The sequence below is a fragment of the Glossina fuscipes genome, unplaced genomic scaffold, assembly GCF_014805625.2.
Source record: "Glossina fuscipes isolate IAEA_lab_2018 unplaced genomic scaffold, Yale_Gfus_2 87, whole genome shotgun sequence".
Taxonomy (NCBI): domain Eukaryota; kingdom Metazoa; phylum Arthropoda; class Insecta; order Diptera; family Glossinidae; genus Glossina; species Glossina fuscipes.
This window is the reverse complement of record NW_023998441.1, coordinates 960,866-985,939: the sequence shown is the minus strand read 5'-3', so window position 1 is coordinate 985,939 and position 25,074 is coordinate 960,866. Positions and strand designations below refer to the sequence as shown.

Sequence of the window (25,074 nt, the reverse complement as noted above, 5' to 3'; positions counted from 1 at the left end):
TCCTTACACCACAGGTAGTGTAAAGTGTAACAATAAGCATACCAAACCAATTGGCTTAATATAACTACTTTGCGTTGTAACACACCAAAAACCATGCCGATTTAGCGTATACTCGCTCAGCTTTTTACTTTGCTAAACCGATTTGGCATAACTTAGGTAAAGTTAATTTGTTCTGTCAAAGATTCTAAAACAATGTAAAGGCTTACTTTTTTAGAAACAATTATATAGGAAGAGGCCCTAAGAAGTGACCTACAAACGACAAACGACAGCAAATTTATGTGTCATAATAAAATGCTATAAAAATTCTTTCTTTTGCACTTTCTTAAAGCACTAGCATCTAAGTCCAAAATGTTTCAGATCGCAAACCTTCTTGACAACTCCCCATACAGCGCTGTATTTTGAGAAGTGTTTATGTTAAAAAGTGTGAGGAGTTTCGAATAAGATTACATTAGGCAAAGTGGTGGCGGGTATTTAAATGTCGCCCATGGCTGACTATAATGTTTTTACTTATTATTAAATATCAGGAGTACAAAGCTCTAAAAGATGTTTGAATCGTAGTAAAAAAAAGTGCCAAGAAGTTTTTTCCATACTTAATAAGTTCATAAACAAGTAAGTAATCCAATACGCTAGATACGACGCTTAAAATGTCTAGAACAAATTTCCTTTGATTGTATTCTTTTTCAGGTACTTGAGGATTCGAGAGCAATTAACCTTTTAAAGCTGTTAGCCGCGTTTTGCATTATATCTTTAATTCATATATATTGTGTACAACCTAAGTCATACACATACGTAAGTGTAAATATATATGTTGTAAGGAATCTTTCTTTCTTTCTTTCTTATGTTACTTTTTTCTCACCTCATCTCCATTACCAAACGTAAGCTTGCAATTACAAATTTGTTACAAGTCTTTCCACATATGACTATCTACTTACCTCGTAATATCTGTGAACTGAAGATAAATCCAAATTTTTATCAGCCCAATCTCTGCTGATTTCGATTTGTTCCTTTTCGTTTAGCCATTGTAGTTCGGCAGAAGCTTGAATTAGAAAGTGTTGCAGTGAATCCAAATCGGAAAGTCTTTTGGTAGACGTGCTTAAGAGCTCAGCGTAGACTTTCTGCAGTTGATTTAAGCGTTGTTGATACAAATGCAATTCGTCATTTATAAATTTGTTCTGATGCCGTTCATCATTGAGAATTTTCACGTGAAATTGATCAATGATCTTGTGCTCATACTGCTGACGGTCCAATTCTTCTTTTACAGACCCCAAATCAGATCCAAAATCCGCTGCTAGTAATTGTTTCTGCAAGAAAAAATTGAATATAAATAAAAAAACCTCTTTTTCTGGATAAAATAACTGTGACTAACAAGTTTGGTTTGGCACCATTCAATATGTTCTTGCAGATTCCTGAAGTGTTGGTTCGTTTCGATTTGACGCGACTCAACTACCATGCGTGTTTGGCGTGTTAGTGTGGTTTCATGGATGGGATATTTAAGACCCGATAATTTCTGTACAAGATTTGTGTGCAAGGTCGCACGCAACTGCGCCCATCTTTGATGCACTTTGTTTACTTTTTTATGTAAATCTTCGACAGTATTGTAGTGCCCTTCGCTTAACAAATGGCAGTCTTGATTCATATTTTGAATGGGCTCTTCCATGTGACGTAGTTCGAGCTCAAACGACTCTACAATGTTTTTGGCGTCTACGGGGTGAAGTCTGTCGATACGTACAGTCTCCTCAGAAATATGTGTTTCTATATCAGTTAATTTTACTTCAATATGCTTGATTTCTCGTTGAACTTTTTCAGCCAGTCGTTGCAAGCGTTCCAAACGTTCTATTTCTTGCTGCAAAATTATTTCACGATCCTGTAAAGCAGTTTGCATGCGATACCATGCTTTTTCGATTGCATCAGGACGGAGTTCGGGTGCTACGTCGATCTCGCCGATGCTCTCAAAGTAACGCTCGAGCTCCTTGTAGATTTGAACGAGCTTTAGTTTTTCTCGTTTGCGGGCGCTGACCTCTTCGCTGCGAAAGTGATGAAGGTCGTTAAGCAAACGTTTCAATTCAATAAGATTTGACGGAAAAGTGCGTTCTTGCAAGTAGGCGCTTTTTTCACGACACCAGTAAATATATTGTCGTGCAAGGTCGCGATATTCTTGAACTCGACGTTGAGATTCCACGTCAAATAAAGGATGAATTGATGGAGGTTCGGGAAATACATCGTACAACGAAGATATATATGTGATCAAAGACTTCTCATCTGGTTCATTCGTATCAACGTCTGCAAGAAAACATTTGGTTTACTTTTATTAATTTATCAAACGTTCTTTATTGAATAACCTTCCGGATCTAACAGCCGAGTGACACCATATTCTTTCTCGGCAATATAAAACGCATTTTCCAGACGTTCACTTGGGCGAATAGTTCTTGCTTTTCGCCAATCAAGCAAATCTGGTCGATTACGGTGAACAAGAGCTGAAAATGCTAAACCATCTCGCCATGATGTTGTGAAGTCATTCACCCGAACACCGGGATATCGAGAAGTAGAGCGACGTGCCCAAGAAAGAAGTGCCTCCCGTGCTGAAACATTGTCCTCCTTTCCAACTACAATATCGGATATCTGGTTCAATTGGAAAATAAACAAGACAAAAAGTCAGACAATTTTAGATTGAATTAAAAAGCTTTTATTTATAAATGAAATTTTTTTAATAAATCAAAAATTCTATCTTATCAAGAATACCTTCTTGGTTCGGGAAAATGTTGACTGCAAGCATGGAGCAAACACAAAATGCCCTTTGCTTTGAAGTCTAGCATGTGAGCTTTTAGTAAACCCTAATATATTCTCAAGACTTGAACGTTGTTCTTCAGCGCGGCCCGATTTGGTTACTTTTCGTATAATATTTGTAGTTATGCTAACTAGAACCTAATATCTCTGCAGAAATGAGTTTAGTTCTTGTCAGTTGTTGACAACCTCGTGGCTTAGGTGTAATAATATCTTTGTTGGTGCGTAAACGTACATAGTTTTTCGGAATTAGTTCATTTTCAACCGCTGAAGTCGGATTAATGAATTCAGTTGCTTTTGCTCTCAAAGGCTTTGACATATTCCCATCCCTAATTCCCTCAATGTTAGTAGCAATTGGCGGAACTGCTTCGGCAAGAAAGTCATTAGAAATTTTTTGGTTACGATTCATTATGAATAAGACTGCTTACTCTCGATATTTTGCTAAGCTTTTCTGCGAATTTGTTTCTTCTAAAATATCTCTTTGCATTCGGTTCTAAAATATATAAATACAATTAAGTTTATAAAGACCTATCTTAAAACAATATTCTCCACTTTATTTTCTTATTTCGTAACAAAAACTTCTAATAAACAAATAAATAGGGAAAAATATGATTTTTCATACGAAAATTAAAAATTAAAAGGCTACGGTGCTAAACGAAGGCAAACGGAGACCAATATAATATAAATGTAATAAAAAACACTCTTAATTTCATTTTCTTGATGCTTTAAACAAAGTAAATTCCATATGCAAGATCCATTCTTGCGATCTTCTCAAGACAAAAGGAATCCACGAGAGAAGTCTTGTAAAAACTCTTTTTCAAAAACCTATAACTAAATGAGCGTATATGTAGGAAGGAGAATAATATAAACCGGTTTAGTAATATAAACGTAAAGTGATCAGTCTGACGTCAGCATTTACAATAATACACACAAAATAATTTAATATTCTACAGAACCGAGATTTTTCAAAAGCAGAAGAAAACACGTACATATGTTAAGAGTACAGCACAATATTGCGACTTATTATTTTTAATTTAATTTATTTAAAATTAACGACAGCTCAACGATGACTAACGACGATCACTTCCACCAACAACGTTTTGATGTAGTCGGATGTAAGCCGACGAAAGCGATTACCGTAAACTTATGTGGACTTTAAATATATATATGTATATTAATTCAAGTAGATTATAATAGATAATTCACTGCCAACAGAACGGCAAAAGCAGAAATTCTCCCAACAAAAGCAATAAAACAAGACACTGTTCAATTGTAAAGCAAAACAAATACTGAGGATGTGTTTGGTTTGTGGCGAACTGCGAGCACTTGTCATAAAAGATATGTATATTACATAACACACATCCGTTTCATAAATTGCGGAAATTGTTGCAACGCTTCGAAACGTGAAAATATGGCGAGTAAGTGACAAGGAAAAAAACTTATTAAAAGACAAGTCACGTTGTGGAGCATTCGATAACTATATTCGCATGTTTCAAATGATATGCAAGAAGTTAGCACACCACTAATTTTCATAGCTGTAACAAAAATCCTTCTTTTCCGTTCGAATGAATTAGACATTGGTGTTGGCGGTAGTTTTAGAATCTATGTAAGCAGACAGTGTGTAGTGCGACTAAAAACATGAGTTTTCTCCGCTTCTAACCAATAATTAATATTATAAATTAATATTAAAATGAAAACAGTTACCTCAAATACATTCTTAGTGTTGAAAGCAAAGAATTGTAACGGAAAGCGTATCCTCTATACTTCATGTCCAACTATGAAGTTAGTATTATCTTTCCAAAGCAAAAAAACAAAGCAAAAAAAAGCAAATAAATTATATTCGGTCGTGACCAAGTCTTTTATACCCATCACGGTTATCTTAACAAGACAAAAAGAGAAAAAAAACTAAATATTCGTGTTCTATAATATGAAGTGGGCAATGCTAATTTTTCTTATCTACATAATAAAACCTTTTGTCGCATAGACGTAGGCAGGTCCGTTGAAAAGTTTAGCCCATTTCGAAATTCCTTGTCAAATTTGTAGACTGTACTACATAGTTGGACAGACCAACGGATGGGCAGACGGACGGGTTTAGACGCATTCCAAGTTTGAAACTGGCCAAACATTTGCTTTTTTATGGGGTTTTTGAACCTTTTTTCTGCGCCTTATGAAAGTATTCGAAAAAAATTTAATTTTGATAGACTATAATATTGGGCAGGCGTGGCTAACTGTTTTCATATTTGTACGGAAACTACAGCACCGCTCATAAAATATGCGTTCAAATTTTTGTATATTTATCTCTTATAGTTTCTGAGTAATGACCAATAAACCAATTTTTTATTCCTTTTGAAAAACAGAGGTGTTCTCCGTTTACGTGGCACTGTTGGCAAATCCTTCGACCGAATCGGCTCATTTTCAAAACCGACCTGCCTGCGCGAACTTGCAATGTTTCTGCCAAGCTTGAAGCCGTTAGTTTCATTTTTGCGAACAGAAAAATGTTTACAACAAACATTACACAGACGAACAGGAGGACATGTTTAAATCGATTCATAATTTGAAGCTGGTCAAGTAGCAATTTCTACGTCCGTTACACTTCGAATAGAGGGGAATAGTTTAACATCGTCTGAGAACAGTGACATGTTACTGTACTGAATGACACCAGGAAGATCGTCGATAAATAAAATAGATAGCAAGACCCCTAAACCCCAGCCTTACGGCATATCAGAAGAAACATCTATTGTTTTGGACTGGACAAATTTATACACTACTCTTTGAGTGCGATTAGATAAGTACGACGCAAAGGATTTGACTAAAAAAATCAGGAAATCAGATTTTTGACAGCTTCAAAAAAAGAAGTCATGATTAAGTCTATCAAATGCCTCACAAAAGTCTGTGTCACTTTGATTACATTAGGAAAAAAACAAAGAAATATAACGAGAACGTCTTAATAGATTAGTAACCGTAGATTTTCCGCAAGAAAATCCATGTTGGAATGAGGAAACCACTGAGTCAGCAGAACCGATTAAACGATGAATAACAAGCGACCCAATTATGCATAATGCATTGTCGCTTACAATTTTTATGAAGGGGTGCTAAATAGGTCGTTTTCTATAGTTTGAGAAATATAGCGGTGGAAACCAAAGAGCTTTGCAAGCGGCTTACAGCGAACAGTAGCGGAATTAAAAAGAATGCAAAATAGAATAGCAGTTTGCAGGGCAATAAAGGCTTCTTGTTCGTTAAGAACAAACGGATGAAAGATGGCAAATGATTTAGTTTTACATGGATAAACACGACCCTCATACACGTGATCTGAATACGTCTTTTTGAAAAAAAATGGCAAACATATTAGCTGTTGGTAGAGGTTCAGATGACTCCCTGGTACCATAACGCATATATGTTGGAAGCAATTGTGTTTTACGCTTCGATTCAACGAATCTTTAGGATTTCCTTTAAAATTGGCACGCATTTTATGCATATAATCGCTATAACGCCTTTTATTAACTACGAAATAGATATTTTTAGCACAAGTTTAATGACAAAAATTAACTGAGGACTTTTTTAAATTTCTTAAATAGCATGTTCTTTTCGTTAAGAATTCTGCTGAACTCGTCTGGATCATCACCAGATATAACATGGTCGGTGGCGATCCTGACGTCGCCGATTGAGATTGATAATGCGAATGATGGGACGAAATTACAGGTGATACCACGGACCACCATGAGGATCGCGTAATGGCTCCTAGTCAATAATGACAACCTTAGGTAGACAAGGTGCAGCACTATTGTTAAAAATATCTTCAACATCGTTAAATTTGTCGGTCAGCTTCTTCAGATGTTTGCGTAACTTCAAGATCGCACTTTGCGTAAGTTTGGAAGGCTTGTGGGATTCCACCTCTCTCTGACGACATTCCTTAGATAACCACCGTAAACCTTTTAACAAACAAATGAGATAATCAAATTGCGTACCACTACCTACTTGCCTATCTGCACACTTGTAATAAGTGACATTATCACACTCGCAACAAACATCGTCTGGTTTCTTCTACTTAGGATAGCAGCAGGTGCACTTCACAACAGGTATTATTAAGCAAAAATTTGCATTATTATAGGAAAATAAATAAAATAACTTTCCATATGGTAACTGAAAAACAAAGTTAGTCTTGTTTCTGTTATCGTTGTTACAAACGTAACTGAGAGCCTAGCGCTCCAAATATAAGGAAATCAAATTTGTTTGGGATCGTTTAGATTGCAGGGCATTTGTGTTCTTTTATCACGTTTATTAAAAACACAATTTACAAAATTAGAAGACTGTTTGCAAAAAATGGTTAGCAAGTTTAACAGGAACTTATTTGCAAATTACATTGCTTCAACATTTCACAACATTACACTCAACATACAAAGTAACAATGCTGTTGTCTCTACGCACCGTCCCTGAAAAGTCGGCACTATTACGGTAAAATATTCTTTCCCCATAAGGTGCCGTAGGAATTGTCGTCTTTATTAGATCTTGCTTGTCCGCTAGTATACAATTAAGCAATCTAGTCTGTTGCATAGTTCCGACATAATGGATCCATTGTTTCGTTAAATAGTATGCAAGTTGCAGTGGTATGTAAAAATTATCGAAAACACTACATGATTCCTCTTTCTTGGTATTACTTTGGCTAATCGTAGGACAACATTATAGGTGTTTCCCAAATCTTGGTCATGTGCTAGTTTATATCTTTTGTGTTCTTTTCCCGAGCACATATCGAAACAATATGAGACTACATAAAACAAATATTTTGTAGCCCCACTTGTGTCCCTTATTTGGCAAAAATTCTTTTAAGAAACGACCTATTTTTTTAAGCACATTTGTTCGTCTATTGAGAGAAGTTGGTCTATTAAAATAGATGAAAATGCTTCATTTAGGTGATCTGTTACAAGTCTTATCTTGTGCAAGGGATCGCGATTTAAATGATCTCTCGGAAGACGTTATTCTATAGATGTAATATATATATATATATATATATATATGAAAACGTCAGCTCGTAATTAATTAGACCTAAAATTATCCACCCAAATTGTAATTATATAATTATTAACACAACAATTACTTTAAAAAATATGAAAATAGCAATAAATGTATGTAATAGAACTTTGGATCATTATTATGTAATAAATAAGCAGTTAAAAATATTAAGGTAATAAATAAACGTTTCGCAAAATAACTTTAGCATTAGTGAACTTACATAAACCCGACTTTGCATATTGATATATTTTTATATCACAAAAAGATTACATTTTTCAGTTGCATTCAAAAACTATAAAATAGTTTTGGTAAAATTAAAAAAATTATGTAAAGGTTGCTACATAAAGGTTTTTATCAGGTTTTAAACATACGATGCAGATTTGCATCAATATGCATTCAAGAGTTGATCCACTTTTATTTTATAATTAAATCAGGCAAAGCATTGCAATCCTTTATTGTCTCTTATTACCTTGCTAACACCTTTGAAAATTTCGGATTCTATAAAAGTACGTATTTTTCTTGCGCAATTAATTATATTATCAAAACTTATATTAGCAAGTGATTTTCGTAACAATCAGTGTTACCTGTGGATTTCATTTTGCGTGGATGCGTTTAAAGTGCATGCGGAATGATTAGAAATAGCAAACATCCAAAAAATACCGTTCTGTCTGTATTGGCATTGTTCAGTACAATTTACCATCGAAAAATACAGGCCTGAACATCGTTTCGAAATTATCTTTTGTATATCGGCGTTGCGAATCGGCTTATTACGCAATAATGTAAAGACATTTTGATATCGAATGGCTTCCGTGCGGATGTCAGGTTCTTGTGAGGTTATATGAATTCGTTGGTTTACAGCAAATCATGTTCTACACCTGAAGACTCTTCATGAAAAATCTTATATTATGTAAGCTTAGACTTCACAACCCGTTTAACCCATTAAACGGGATGAACCCTATTTCCAACTAAAGTTGTTGCAGCGACAAATGATCGATAATACAATTCTATGTCTCATCCTTTCAAATAAATTTAACACTAGAGCTACGAGCGTTTTGCGTATAACTAACTACCTTTATCAAACTGGATCAACACTATCAACATTATCTTTGTGGAATGGCCACAGTCGCAGAAAGACGGCCGAAGAAGACAGGAAGCCGAAATTTTTATACAAAGATTCCTTGGTAGATTGAGAATTGAAAATTAATAAGTGGGGTCGACTGAGTAATATGGACTAAGTAATATAGGGGTGTCCTAGTAATATGGAATAAAATAACACAGATTAAAGATATTTTCGGAAAACTGTTGCACTGACATTACAAATCACCAGCGAAATCATTCAGATCGCTTTAATGATGCATTTATAATTAATAGAATTTTAATTTATTTCCAATCTACGTTGGAATAAATTGGATATAAGTTGGTCAAGTTAACCCCCCCGCGATAGCTTAGTTAACTATCGAAAGTCGGTTGAAATTAGCGATTTCCCTTCACTAGGTTCACTAGTCGGCTTTCATAAAAACTGAAACTTTATGAGCAATGCTTTATATAGATTATTGGACAAACGATTACTAATTTATAAATGGCCATTTTTTCCTACGCATACATTTATATGTATAAAAATGAGCGCTAAATGTTTACTTTGTTCAATGCCTCTGTATGGATTTATATAAAACAGTGGATGATGCAATATAAACAAATTTTTAAAGTAAGTTTTTTAAGGCTGTGTAGGTGTTTGCCGTTTCTTTTTAGTTATGTGTGTCAACAGACATTGTTTATAATAATCAGTCGCAGCTGCCGCCTACTTGCTATACTTGTTTGACAAGCAACCTAACCCATACACACTCCAAATATTAATAAACCAGTTAAATCAAACCAAGCACGGAATCAAATAACAGCAGAGATATATGAAAAACAACATGATTTGATTGAAAAACAAGTAAACGTAGGTGATACAACCGTGTGTTTGAAAATAAAAAGTTTTACTTTCATGTTCAGTCGGAATTATCTTCTCTTACCTAGAATAACGATTGGTCAGGCAAATGGATATGTGATGGTAATTACTTTTATTTCTACAAAAATCAGCGAAGAACGATTAACAAAAACATATTTGCCACGAAGCGAATCTTAAAAAGCCAACCGTCGAAACAAATTGTAAAAATATGTATTTTCGACAAATTGGAAAGCCTTTTTAAATGTAAATTGTTTCTATGTATTTAAGCTACAGGGAATGTTATGCAAGAGCTTTAGGCAGACACAACTTTAATTGTACCGATCGATTTAGAGTGATTTCTGTGTTCCACTTATAGGTCGCAATTTTTGAGGTTTTTTAACGAAATTTGGGATGCTGACATGACTATTTTTACAACCACTTACCATATAAATTCTTATCTTAAAAGTTGTATGACAAAAAATTGCAAATTTCAAAATGTCTTTGCAAAAGTCAGTGAATAAAAGTATAGTAGCATAATAAATTGATTTGAACGATTTGGAGACAACGGGTCTCCTATATAATCTTTGCTACAAAAAGTAAGCATTTATATGACAAAAAGTTTAATTTTTAAGATTTTGTGATACAAAAATGGGAACAAAGTCTAATTATAAGATTATTGACAAGAAGATTAATTTTGCTAAATATGGACCACATCATTTCACACTTTATGTTCTCTTCTTTAAAAGGGCTCAGATGAAAATTATGCTTTTAACTGGGAAAAGTGTATAGCTTTTGGTATCTTATCGCAAAAATAATTGAAGAATTATACGAGACGAAAGAGTGTAAGGTATTTAATAGTCGGCTATGTCGGATTACACTGTCTTTACTTATTTTAAATTGAATTTGCAGACTATTAGCGATCAATTTTCATTTTGGTGCGAAGTAGTTCCGTTAATCTAAAATCTAAGTCGGCAATAAACTTGGGAGTTTGAGAAGTCTCTCTTCGCTGGAAACATAATTTGAAAACGAATGCAAAGAACAAGGCAAATTTGAATACATATTTGATAATCGTGCATTTGAGCTCGTTACTTTTAAACCATTTAGTAATCCCTAAGATGTACAAAAAGTGAACTAGTCTGCAAATGCATTTTTTAGATATTGCAGCAACTTACTCTCTTTTATATGTAAACCTGTTTTGCAGTACTCACCTGGAAATGAAGAATAATTGTCCATATTAAACCCAGAGTCAACTTTGGGTTCCCATCAACAATATCTTCAGCTCGGATGTTAACCAGTTTTATTTTTTTGTAACGCAAAAAGTCGAGCGCCATCTGAGCGTTTTGCAACATGTGGAAACGCATTTTCCCCTTTTCTCGAGGCTTGAATAAACATTAAAATAAAGTGTTTTAGTTATGGTTGGTCAATCTTTTATTGGCTTAAAATCTTAACAGATATATAAAAAAAACTAAGGACACGCAATATGAAAAACAAAAACGTTGATGCAGAAGCTAGAACCTATAATTTATGTTTAAGTACTCTCTAGGCTATTCTGTTTTTAAACAATTTTAATTTTTACGTCTCTTGGGATCATTTCGACTCTCAAGCAGAATTTTAATAATATTGTTCCCATGGTATACTTATGAGCAGAATTTAAAAGTAGCGTGCGAAGACGACTTTAAATAGGAAAACAGACAATGATTGGGTCCCTTTTTTTAAATTATTTTTCGTTGAATCCTTTGCTTTTCCTGAGTAATAATTAGTTTTCAGTAATCCAATCAAAGTAGGACAAAATAATTGGACTCTAAAATATTTTTAAAATTTTAGATTTGATGATCGAAAGAGTTAGATAAAAAATCAGATAATACGTACCAAGTGTTCACCAGAGAGTACCTCCAGCAATGAAAGCAAATTGTGTCCATCACGCAAATCTTCGAACAAATCTTCCACTCGTCTGTTGGCCTATTTACAATTTTCCAAAAATGTACAGAAAAATTTGTTACAATAAGTTTTCAAAATATGTTTGAAACGATATAAAATAAGGAAATTAAAATATATACAATCCAATCATAAGGTAATAATGCTTTTAAAAAAAAATTAGAAAATATTTCATAATCCTGCATTCTTGTCTGGCGAAGCAAAGCTTCAATGTGAACGTTGACAAAACAGAAACGTGCAATTTTGCGTCACGCGCAAAGGAAAGCTTTGACGAATTAATTTGAAAACACCAGCAATTACAAATAAATTATTAAAAAATTAAATTTAAGTTCACAGCTGCGCAAAATATAAGCTATACGTATGTACATGTGCAGCGTACGCACACACATATATATATATATATTTATATATTTATGTAAAAAGGGTGCCCCAAAATTTTTGTAAGATTTGAATTAAATAGAAAGCAGAGTTATTTTTTTTAACTGCAATTTTTTTATGGAAGCATAATGTATATATGATGTCTGTGTAACCAAACGCAACTGTATATACATATGTGTACACCAATGTCTATATATAGCAGAATCGTTTCCGAGTTGGGTTAATGATTTTCATGAGGTGCATAGACATTGCTTAACTAAATTCAGTCATATCCTTCATTGATATACATCGGAAGCCTCACGCATTCTTGACTGGCATGCAACTATAAACTGACTTTTCCAATAAATGTTTAAGGACGTAATTACCACTGTTTCGTATTGGATAAAGTTGTGGTCCCTCCATGTGAAGGTTGTATGCTTATATTTTAAGCCACAATCTAAGTTATTTGACTGAAGTGTCGACAATATAGTTTTTTGAACTGGGAATAGTTCGAGTTGTATATCAAAAACGACGAAACGCAGTACAATTAAACTTCTGTTTAAATCGCAAGGCATTGCTATTCAATCGAGGCGGAAGATAAAAATGCGCACGATGCAATATCTATCGAGGTCGTTTCCGTTTGATATACTTGAGTGGTTCGATGCATTAGGAACTACTCCGCCAGAAACTGATGCAAATGGGTCAGTTATGAGAGGCGCAATGCTCATCATATGCAGCACTGAACTCGAATGTGCTATGCAATCACGGCTGTGCTGCATTCAACAGAAACCATTAAAACTTATTTCAATTGATGCCTTACTGTCTTTCGGAGCAGTGTCCCCATTCCCATAATGATACCAGAAGATGCGTCCTTACGTAAATTTAGGAAAAAAGTCTTTTGCTGTTCCTGCATGAAATTGATAGTTTGCCAAGAAGTGCAGGCTAGCGACGGACAATACTTCGAAAACAATACATTTCTTTAATATGCTTTCCGACAAAAACAAAAAAATTATAATAATTTTAATATCCGCGTACACTTAATACATGTCTTAATTAAACCGTCTGCTTGTTGTTTGCAATTTTACAAATATTTAAAATGATAATGATAAATATTGAAAATCATCCGATTAGATAGAGGGTTGAAAAGGATTAAATTGGCACAAATTAAAAATGTCTTTGTTGACGTCTCTGGAGGTTTTATAAACGGAAAGTTATGAGGTCCAACTGCACCTGAAGCTAAGTAAGAAGCAGCTAATAGGTTCGCGAAGCGCACAGAGTCAGTATTAGGTCAATTGATGGAAAAAATTCTTGTTAGTTTTGGTAAGCGCTGATGATGATGGGCTATGGAATTTCTGCTCATTTAATTATCATGATGTTTTTGGTTATAAAATTTGCACGGTTAATTACATCTATGTAATTAACAACGGTGACAGCGAATTAATGTACATCGAAGTAGTAAAAAAAAAAAAAACTTATTTGAAACATTAAACTTAGGGGCATTAATTTGTAACAGAAATCCACGTTCACTCGTGTATATAACTGAGCACCGAAAAAAGTCAATTTTACGTAAAAGACGATTAAATGTTTTTTTCGACTATTCTGATATTTTCGAGCACTGTAAGCTTATGAGTTCTTTCAAATAAGTAGAAATATAAATAAAATACTTAAGAAAAGCAAAATTACAAAGAAAAATTAAATAAAAGTCAGCCAACTTACTGGATATGGTGGGCAACAGGGACCGTCGTTTGTAATAACACAAACATGTAACATTGTATAAGTCTGAAATTTAATTGTACAAATTTACAAAATATACATTTAACGTATGTGTCTTTCAGTTAATGGGGTTCGTAGTAAAAAAGTGTGCAAATCGCAGAAACGAACGGACAAACAGATACAAAAAATTCGCTCAAAGCAAAGCGCGCTTCAATACGATTGCGTTTTGCAACGAAATTATATTTCCAAAAGAACGCCGATTAAGAATCTTGCTTTTTTGAAAGCCACAGACGAATATATTTTAACTTTTTGTTCCTTAAAAGTATAGACACTTTCGTACAAAAAAGTGTGTAGGTAAAATAAGTAACTGTTCATTGTTTGTCAGCAACTTATTCATACAGTAGCAGTGAACTTATTTATCTAGTTGTGTCTAAATACCTTCGCATATTTCCAATGCTGCTTAAAATTAGGAGTAAACGGGTAAACGTGTATTAGAATAGCGAAAATTTACAGTAATTAAATGAAATATAATAGAAAAAAATGTTAGTATAAGCCTGGCTTTTACACATGCGTAATGAAAAGTGAATGTTAGCTGACTGTTTAAATAAATTGTTGCCTTTTTCCATTGGTAACACCGAAATCTTTCTACCGACCGACTTATTTTGTCCATTTTTTACACGCACTTATCTGCGAGCGCTTTTAACGTTTCGTAAAATTTGTAGCCGATATCTTTATCTTTGCGAATGGAAGAATGCTTGCTACGGACATTACTTGGGTCGACAGACGGACATGTCTAGATATATTCTAAATTGGATACTGCCGAAGATTTTATAGGATCTCTCAAGCTTCCAACATTCTTCCGGCACGCAAAAACAAAGCCTTCGTTTAGCCTAAAGTTGAATTTTTGCTTATTACTCGGATCCTGCAACAAATAAAACGATAAAAATTTTCTCACGTATTCTTTGAGTGATTTCAAAATTGAAAAAATTTGACTAATTGCATTCTTAAAAAACTTTTTTTAAGTGTGTTTTACACCCAAAAGATGTGAAAAGCATGTACTTACATAGAATTTGCATATGCTCCCATCTTAATCGCCGAGGGCATAAATAACACTTAACAATTGGACCTAGGCTACTACCACTCCGCATCTCTTTCCTCATTTCTTTTCCACACGTTTAGGTGGGTATACCCTGGGTTATGCGTCATATTAAAAAGAAAAATCGTATTTGACGTTTGAAACTAAAATCTGGCGCGTTTTCCTACAGCCTTTTGAAATGTCTAATTCCAAAAGCAGATGGGAAAATATAATGACGTTGGCTCAGAGTTTAACGCCTATACAATGCAAGGGTTTTAAAAGTTATTCGAAAATGATTTGATTATTTGACTTTGGCTACAAATTCTCCCACATATTTAAAAATTATAATTAATTTCTAGCACTCTAAACACGTTTTATGTCCAAATGTACATTTTTCGCAAAATGATTTTTTTTGTATGGCTATACACTGGTACGTGAAACTCTAAATGCATTTTCTCAAAACATGATTACTTAAAATTTCTAAAATGCTCGTTCGCTTTTTTATAAACCGTACGTTATTTGCTAAGAAATACGAGCTTTTTTTTTGCCAAAAATGGAGACTTTCCGTTTAAATATTCGCTAACCACGTACAAAAATCAAAAACTTTAGAAGAATCCCTGCGTTTCTGTAGGGCTTGTCTGTAGTTACGTTTAGAATAAATGTCTGGGTTTTTTAAATCCAGATAACTTCTGATTGCGCTATTACCATTTTTTAACATTTTTCAAAATTAATTTATTTTTTAATGCTTAAATATATGCTTAGCTATTTTTATGTATGGAATTATTTGTAAAGAGATTGAAATTGGACGCTAAAATAGACAATAGCGTGCATCATGGACTACTGATTGTCAGATGATTAATTTCATTCTGTTCCGCCAGGAACTAACTGACAGCATTAGTACCCACAGTTGAAATAACGCGTCCAAAATTCATCAATAAAAAGGGTGTCGTGTTGCTTCCAGACTATCTCAGTCCAAGCACAACTTTGGTGACTGGGAAAAAATTGAGAGCTTATCGGGGACGTTTCATGTATTCATGTACATGGTATACATGGCAATATCACTCGTTGCAGAATTCTTTTAATACTAAATTTATGATGCCATTGTGTGAAAATCATACCAATATTGTGGCAGTATAATGGTTTTACAAGGAAAAAAGGTGAAAGATTATCGATCAAACTGGTATTTTTTAGGCTAATAAAGTTCTTTTAAAATATGAGAGAATTCGATTTCGCGGAAAACGTCATAAACTTATTTAATTTATTCTAATAATAAGATAGTTATATGTTTTTTTCTGGCTTTCAGTTCTCACATTCTACTATCACTTCATAATGTAGGCTTCAGATTGTTTTTTAAACACAAATAATATTTTTCGGGAAATTAGTATGTGAACTGATGATCTCAAATATTCTACCTAGCCACTTTCTACTTTTTCTCAACTATACATACCTTTTTAAGATGTTTATTAACCCACTTTGTAAAAGTCTTCTTCTGAATCGCATCTCGCTCGTCTAGAGAATAAAAAAAGTAAGATAGTTAAATTGCGTATAAGTATAGAACTTTTAATATGCAAATGCTCTTAGCAACAAACAAAAAACAACTAACGATACTACGTTTGCTTCAAGAAAAAACTAGTATGCCTACCTAAGTTAAATTCATTCTACTATTCATTATTTACAGATGCCAATGTTCCGATCGGGACTATTTCTTGAAGGTATATTTAGGTAACTTTGATTTATACATTTTAAAATGTAGGCACAAATTTTAAACTGTAAGTTAAATTTTATTCACCGCAATATTGCAAATATGTCTAAATCGTGATTGTTAAGATTTTTATAAATTAAATTGCACGTGTATAGATAAATGGATTTCTGCTTTCGTTGAATATTGGAAAATAAATAGAATTTCAAAACATGAGCTTTAAATAATTTTGTACATGACTTTGCACAGAAATAAGTCATATTGTCCATAGGCTGTAATATTGGAAATATGTATACTTCGAAAAGCTAAAAAATTAAAGTTATGACGTAGGCCCACCAAATTTTTGGCAAATTATTTGTTTGTTATAGTCCCCAAGCCATTCAACTCATGCCAATTTTCTCAATCACTTTTAATACCTGTTTTTTGGGGCGTTCTTGGAATGAGGAAGTTGATTCATATATAACTTCTGCTGACGACACTTTGTGCCGTCTTTTTTCGTGCGTTTATACGGTCCGTGTTCAACGCATAAAAAAAAACTTTTTAATTGTGCTGCGAAAACTATTTTTTACAGCTACACTCAAACCTGTTTTGTTTAATCAAAAGGAATTAAGGCAAATCTCAATCAAATACGGCCAAATTGAATTTTTCCTTGGGTGATTATCTGTACGCTGCTTGCGGGTTTACTTGTTAAATTAATATTTTAGGAAACATGATAAAGGAAACATTTAACATATTCTCAATTTTTTTTTAATTTCACCGTTTAGTATTCTCGGCATAAATTAAATTTAGAAGATTTTTAGCAAGTTTGTAAGCCAACTTTAGCTTGAAGCAAATTTGGTGTGTTCATTTTTACCATTTATGAACATAAGAAAATACCATTAGGGTATGATTTAAAATACACGGTCAGGCATTGAAAGCACCAACGTTGCTTTCGGAATAAGAAACTTCCCACAGAGAAGGCAAATAAAAAAAATGTTTCCCGTTTTTTTTTCAAGATATAATAACTTTGTATGTCTCAATTTAAGAACAATTTTTATAAACTTTAGAAAGTTTAGGCAGGATTAATGCCTATGTTTATCCATTTTTATTAGTGTTCGACCGAAAATCAGAATCAAAATCGTATATAATTACAATAAACTCGAAAATAAGAAGTCTAATCAATCTGCAATAAAATAAAACAGTTAATGAAATAAAGAGGATTTAATTACACAAAAGAAGCTTGGCATAATAATCAGCACACAATAAAGAGATAACAGGCAACGTTAGTGAATTATGAAATTTGAAAATTAAATATAGCATTTTCTGCATGCGTTGCTTCGCTTTAGTTTTTGAGTTACGTGAACGTAATTTATATGCAAAGTAAAAAAGTAGTGGACGGAAGGAACGGAAAAAGTTTGGAAATGGCCTTTTTCTTCGAAATACCGGTAACTTGACTTACATATATTATCCAAATTTTCTACAAAATATTCCCATATTGACATGGTACCTTTGAATTGAGTCAACGCATCTTCGTAACCGCCATGAGGAACAGCTGGCGACGACTTGGCCTTTTTAGCGGGGCAAGTATCGACATATTGATCAAGTGAAGTGACGCCTGGTAAAATGGAAATACGAGCAGGAGAGGTTGTGGTTGAATGCTGTTGCTGGCGACGATGCTGTGGTTGTTGGTAATGATAATGCCTGTTTTTATCTTTCCGTATTGTATTTAAAGACTCATATTGTCCTTCATTTGGATCAAAGCCCAATCGATCTTTGTAATAAGCATGTGAAGTCATGTTGCGATCGATAGTAAGGTATGAGTTGGGTAATTTTTCTTTTTAATAGTTTATTAACAAGTTGCCCTGTTATTTGTTTTCTTTTTTGTTTTCTAGTTTAGTGACTTTTACTCATTTTTAAATAGCAAAATTATATTTTTTGACACTTTTTCAATAAACTTTTTGCCACTAAGGGTTTGCTTTTTTTTTATAACAAACAATATATTTTGAAAATATTTTCCATTTAATACTATGATGGCACATTTGTTGTTCGTTCAGTTTACTTTGAATGATATATTCTAAAAATAGATTATTGTTTGCCACTCGTGCAACTTTTAATGAAAACACTGTCCGGGACTTTCGTGTTGTCGAAAAGTAATTGAAACGCGCATGTGACAATAGGAAGGCAACTTTAGGGTAAACGTGGTTTTATATATTTTAGTATCTTTTCAGTCAAGATGTAGTAGATGTATATCTACAAGAGCAAAACACGTAATAGCCGAACAATTACGGGAAGTTAGTGAACGTTCTAAACTAAATGGCGAACTGCCAGTCCCAATTTCAATTATTTTGAGTAGCCCTACTTACAAATTTGAGTCAAAATAGTTTTCACGAGCATATCGATTGCTTAAACAAAAATATGGTGGTATGTGTGTATGCATCGCATGCATGTAGTTAACAATTGTTCAAATGAAGCTTTGAATGGGAAATTATGCATAATGAGAGCTTATCCGAATAGGCGACATATATTTTTGCATGGATGCGTTCGCACAATTGTAAACCGTATAAGCGAATTATTTATCAGTCTGAAGATAGGCAGCCTATCTAGCTCACCATTTTTTAGAAATCATGAAGTTACAAAATTGAGCACGCACTACCGTTTTCATTAAGAGCTCAGGATTTTTGTGTAAAAAGCCTTTATTCAAAGTAACTAATTGCTTAACATTATTTTAATTGCGAAGAGGACGTAGCCAGTGATAGTTACTTTGACACCTACATGGCAAGTTTTACCGTGTTTTAATTGTTTATGTTAATTATTATTGCTGAAGAATGGTCGCTTTTGACAATCAATCACTTTCTGGCTTTCGACGACCGAACAAGGTAGTTTGGCTTATTAACGTATGTACTTTTGGTACTGATTATAGAAACCGAAATTACCACCTGAAAGATATAAAAACCGTACACTGGATCTATGAGCTGGGTCATACCATTTGCAATATCTGTTGTGTTACTAGTTCAGCCAAATGTAGTGAATACCAAAGATCCTTTATTTATTTACGTATTTATTTTTCGCAACTGTAGAAATAAATATTTTAATCAATAAAAATTAAAAACGATTCAATTCAATCTTTATAATCCAAAGTATTTCTTCGCTCGTATATATAAGAAAGGAAGGGCACGGCAAGCAACCCATGAATATTTTTCACAAAGGACATAAAAATTTTTCAAAATGCGCTTAAAAGAGCACAAAAATGTAAACTTCAAATCAATTCTTGCAACGGTACGAATTCAGATATTACATTTAACTTTCACTTTCGTTGTCCTCAGCATACGTTCTCGTTAAGGGCCGTACATATCTTTTTAAAACATTGCAGAGGGTTTATACGTGTACACTGTCAACGAGCAAAGGTTCAAAATTTTAATACATTGTAGTGAATAGACGTTACTATATATAAAATTCATTGCATAATTTCTATATACGACGTTTCATGCGTTGCACAATACTTTGCTCAACGTGCACTTTGATAAATTTACACTGTGTCTACTTTTCTGTTTTGTAAATTTGAACGAAATTCCTAACCCATTCCAGATCAAAAAGCATCGATTTATTCATAAATTTTTTGTTATAATATTAAGAAAACTATTGCAATGATAAAGATTTGCGGAATAATTTATAATTTACAATACACACGTATGACTTTTGCAAAGAGTATTATAGTATAACTTCCTTTATCAGCTGTTTTTCGGTTCATTCATGTTTTTCTATTTTATTTAAAAAATCAGATACTAAAAGATCTGTTTAAGAAAGCGAATATCGACGTACAGATGACAAATAAGCTTCGGAATAACCCGAAAATGTCTTCGGACTTTTTTTCTCTCTCTTAAACAAAAAAACAAACAAACAAACAAAACAAAATCGACATTGCGGTGCTGTCATCACATAACTAGCTAAGCAAATCTACTCGCTTGTCTCTCGGAGTAACAGCTAAACCACAAATATTTCTTTATTGGCTTTTTTAAATAATCGTACGGGGAACAAAATGAGTGTTATAATTTTTCTATGCATTGTTAAAAGCATGTTTTAAATACATATTATCAAAAAATAATTTTTTTCTTTTATCCCTAACGAAATAGTTGTTTCGTTACATTCATTGTCATTTGCTTTTAAATGCTGCCATTTTATTTAATTAAAAAGAGTTGCACCAACAGAAGGCTATGACAACCAACACACATTCACATATATACGCATGCATAGTAGCCTTATAAATAAATACCGAATAAAAGCAGTAAGTTTGTTAAATAATGTGCAGCACAAAAATTTCTTTAAAGTATCTTTCCACTAGTCAGCGAAATAAGAAAACCGTTTAGTATCGCACTTGATATTGAACTGAACTCGCATTCCATTTGACTTTTTATTCAAGCATATATTCTCTTAACTAAATAACTAAAAAAACCTCAAAACACCAACACAAGCTATCGTCAAATACAAGGCTACGCATACAACGCGTGTAGGAAGACTAGTTAATGAATTTGACGGTTAGGTGGTAGGTGGTACACAAAACCTTAAAAAGATAATAATTGAGCGAATGAAACACAAAGCAATAACTTGACTCTCCAAAGACTAATGGAAAAAAAGAGAAATCTAGAAAGGGGAAGAGTTAAAAAATATTCATACTGATTTGGTGATATCTATTTTAGATTATGAAACCTCAGTACCTAAGCCTCGCAGCTGGCATATACGCTAGTGTGGATAAGAATTAAGTTTTCTAAAAATCTTATGAATTTTTCCAGAATCTGTTAAATTTCGAGAAAAACAACGTATATGTTTTTTCAATATACAAACAAAAATGTGAAAAATTTGCGACATTGCGACAATATGGTGATCCCACAAAGCATCTTTTTCTGATTTACGTTTCGTAAATCTACTATGAATATCACGGCAGCAGATTTAAAAGTAGCCGTAGGCTTCTTAAACGTCGGGTGCAGATAATTTAAAGTAAATTGGAAATCGCAATTTCTCGGGTTTTGAAATATATTTTATTAATACTTGTTGGAACTTCCTAAAAAATATTTTCTGCTTGAAGCCATAGTTCGGTTGCAGTGAAACATGTGTTATTACTACAGAGGATCGTGTAACCACTATTATAACAAGCACTAAGCAATATAATTTTTTCAAAATTCAAGCTTAAACTTTATAAGCTAAATTCTCGGGGTACTAGGAACTTTTGTGCAAATTCTGAACCCAAGCCTGGGAAAGTACCAATTAAAAATTTCGGCTTGACAACACGTTCAACGCAGAATATTGTAACCATAATATATAACTTTTTTTTTCTTTTTTCTTGAGTGATATTGCAACAAAATGTCTATAACTCTGCAGGGCACTAGAGTTAATTTTTTTTCCTTGTTTTTATATGTTCTCAATCGGGTAAATACCCACGTTGCAAATTCTGAAAAAAGTGTGTTCTCTTCAAATTATACCAATTTGCACATGTTGAACTTTTCCTTGGAAAATATTATATAGTATATTTTTATCAAAGGAAGTCATTCGGCCACCTTGTAGCAAAAGTAGGTATAGATAAATTATCGGTGGAGTAAGTGTTATAAAATATGTTGGAATTTCACATTTACTCAATATAAAGATATTCTAACGACATCATCATAAAAAAATTTACTTTAAATGACGCAACCCAACCAATTCGTCATAATGAATACGCTATGAATATTTATTGATTTTCTTCTATTGTTATGCATAAGCAAAGTGTGCATGATAGTACTTTCTAAACAATATGCAAAAGTTGAAACATATAATGCAAAAAGTTCCAGATAATTTTTTAAACAAATTTCACATTGCATATGGTGTTATCTACATATTTTTAGAATTCCCTTATTTGCTTTATTTGGACGACGTATGCCAGGACCTCAGCTATCAGTTAAAACTGTCGATTTTTGGTTCGAAACGTTGCAAGCGAGACTGGAAGAAAGTCTTTTTGATTTCCTATGTAATTAAAATTTATATTTTTTATGAAATTTGATATGAGAAAGAGATTTCTTTTCTTCTAATTCTATTTTTTTACACAATCAATATAAATACGAGTTTTAGTAATTTGTTCTAACTTTCTATATAACGGAAATATAAATTTTGTTTATTGATTGTTACTGTTTGGTAATGCAATTTTTTTGTGTAACTAAAAAATGTATTGAAAGCATGAATTTTTTTTAATGCTTCTCACATTACTGATTTTCTTTGTAAGCAAACTTTGTGTTTTGCTCTTTGTGTAATCAGGTTGCTACTTTGGCCATCAAATATAAATTTTTGCTCTTATTCTTCAGGTTCTATTTTCTGGAAACCATTCTTTTAGGCCTTACGCATTTTGCCTTATTTGATAGATTTTCAAAAGTAGCTAATTTCTAATAGATTACAGCATAATCATGGGAATCTTGATATGGGAGGGAGCTCAGAACGCGAACCTTCGTGTTCTCAACGAGCATGTGCTTTGGGATCCGAAATTCGTTAACAAGAATTCACAAAACTTTATGATCATGTTCTCAGTGCATGCCAGTATGCCTCAAACGAGCATAAATCATAACAGTCGTACAATAGAACACCAGGATTGTAATTACTTTTATGTCAGATTTTTACAGTCCTCAACTTTATATACTGTCCCACTTACTGTAATGGTGTACAACTACTTTAAGCTTTCCGAAAAAAAAATCGATCAAAAAACTAAAATTAACATCCTCGGCAATTAGTTCTAGTAATCTTTAATTCCAATTCAAGTAGCATTTGATATGCTGATTGGGGCGTTAAAAAAAAGGAACGAATACTCATTTTTCTGCCAGTTTTTCGTAGGATCAAATCTCAACTGCTGCAGAGTTTTCAATACAGCTGATAGCCTTAGATGCTGGGGCTTAAGACTTTAGTTTTACTTGAGCTGATTTTTTTTTTTTTTATAATTAAACTCTTACTTTCAGGTTTTATATTATGCTTGACAAATGACTACAAAAAATTATTGATTTTTAATTGTTTTCGATTTGTACGGTTTTACATACAAATGTTGCAAGTTTTTATAAAAAAATATCTACTGTGTGGGATAAATATGGGGAATTTTAGTGGATGTATGCAACACATAGAGAGACTTGATATAAGTTCATCTTTCGTTACACCTGTCCAATCACGATCATTTTTGAAATCAATATATTCATGCCTAATTTGACGTCTGCTCGTATATCTGCGTTCAGCTTAACTGTACAGAATCGTTTTACGAACGTTACATAAAAAGCTCCATATTTAGAAGTAAAACATTCTTATGAAAACTAAGCCCTCGTGTAGCAACAAAGTCTAACTTTTGGAATTTTATGGTAAAGTTGGTAAAAATGATTAGAAACCTAAATTTACGCTGCGCAACTTAAATTAATTTCTGAAGATCTTGGCACACGAGGATTCTTATGAAAGGCAACTTTGCTAAGTTTGAATCAGGTTTGTCGTATGATCCACCAGGAACCTTGATTTCGATTCGAATTTAAAAGCACAAGATTTCTGATGAAATGAGAAGTACATAACTAAACATAACTACAATCACCATTTTCTAATTTGGACGCACAGTAAACTTACTCCTTTTTTTATTATCTTTTATCTGATTAGCAGTATATGCATGATTGTTTTTCTTTTAAATATTTTTGATAACATAATTTGAATTTTTCTCTTCGTTCACACTTCAACTTTTACAAACTTGGCTTATTCTGCTACGAAATCTCATTCGTTTTAACTACTACCTACTATAAAAAAGTTATAGCATGCTTCGTTATTGAAGGGAACAACACTATTTTTGTGTAGAGATTATAGCTTTGGGTAATGAATATTTTATACTTTGAATCAGTATTTTCTGCAGTTTCGATGTTAACATTTTTTTGGCATTTCCAAACCTCTTCTCTTGTCATCAACTACGAATATTAGTGCGAAATATTGCTTTACCATCTCAATTTGTGACAGCGTAGCATTACAGTCAAGAACTTTATATCGCTATTTCGTACCCATGGCTGTGCCAGTAACAGCAGGCAGATTCGTTAACTAACGGGTTTATAAATGTTAAATCTAAAATCTAAAACATATTTGTCGGGGCCACCTATTGACAAATGAACATGCCCATGATTAATAGAGAACTTTTCTATTTTCATATTTCATTAATTAAGGTAAATATTTTTGTAATCAATACTAAATACTCTAATATATGCATTTTCTCGTCAAGTATCCTTCGAATTGAATACAACAATTTAAATTTCAACTAACACAAGATAATTTAAACCTACCCGCAATACGCAGCACAGCCCGATCTGCTGGATCTAGCTGCAGTATACTTAACGGCTTATCTTTCGCCCATTCACTTAGGCTTTCACGATCCATAATGATGTCAGCTGCAGTCTTGGTCGATGCGTACATTCGCCTACCACTATTCACACGTTTTAAGTTTCCCCAGTTGGTAGGCGCGGTTAAAAGGTAAATATCTTCTTCTGCCAGTGTAAACAATGGGTATGGAGGTTACCGTGAAAAACTGCATTAACCACTAGCACGCATTAAGGGAAATAAGTGACATGGTACCTTTTG

The 25,074-nt window shown here is 33.2% G+C and overlaps 1 protein-coding gene and 1 long non-coding RNA gene across 47 annotated transcripts in view; one reads left to right on the top strand and one right to left on the bottom strand.

Annotated features, from left to right (window-relative positions):
- The window catches only part of LOC119638285 (microtubule-actin cross-linking factor 1), a 70,764-nt gene extending 45,837 nt beyond the window's left edge, over positions 1–24,927 (bottom strand). For 18 of the 45 annotated variants that reach the window (XM_038034971.1, XM_038034969.1, XM_038034984.1 and 15 more), the window contains exons 1-10: positions 17,936–18,374; positions 16,246–16,307; positions 14,162–14,179; positions 13,727–13,789; positions 11,588–11,677; positions 10,927–11,097; positions 2,340–2,619; positions 1,367–2,280; positions 933–1,301; positions 857–880 (exon numbers count right to left, since the gene is read on the bottom strand). In XM_038034971.1, coding sequence (XP_037890899.1) covers positions 857–880; positions 933–1,301; positions 1,367–2,280; positions 2,340–2,619; positions 10,927–11,097; positions 11,588–11,677; positions 13,727–13,789; positions 14,162–14,179; positions 16,246–16,307; positions 17,936–18,272 — 2,328 coding nt within the window. In that variant the 5' untranslated portion in view covers positions 18,273–18,374. Of the gene's footprint in view, positions 1–856; positions 881–932; positions 1,302–1,366; positions 2,281–2,339; positions 2,620–10,926; positions 11,098–11,587; positions 11,678–13,726; positions 13,790–14,161; positions 14,180–16,245; positions 16,308–17,935; positions 18,375–24,779 lie in introns of those variants that run through there. The other 27 variants (XM_038034974.1, XM_038035020.1, XM_038035019.1 and 24 more) reach the window with 11 other exon arrangements.
- On the top strand, positions 363–25,074 carry LOC119638289. 2 transcript variants are annotated; one of them, XR_005247412.1, is made up of 3 exons: positions 363–609; positions 685–789; positions 24,719–25,074. It is a non-coding gene; the product is annotated as an uncharacterized LOC119638289 (long non-coding RNA). The 2 variants fall into 2 exon arrangements; XR_005247411.1 differs by lacking the exon at positions 24,719–25,074 and adding an exon at positions 6,357–7,060.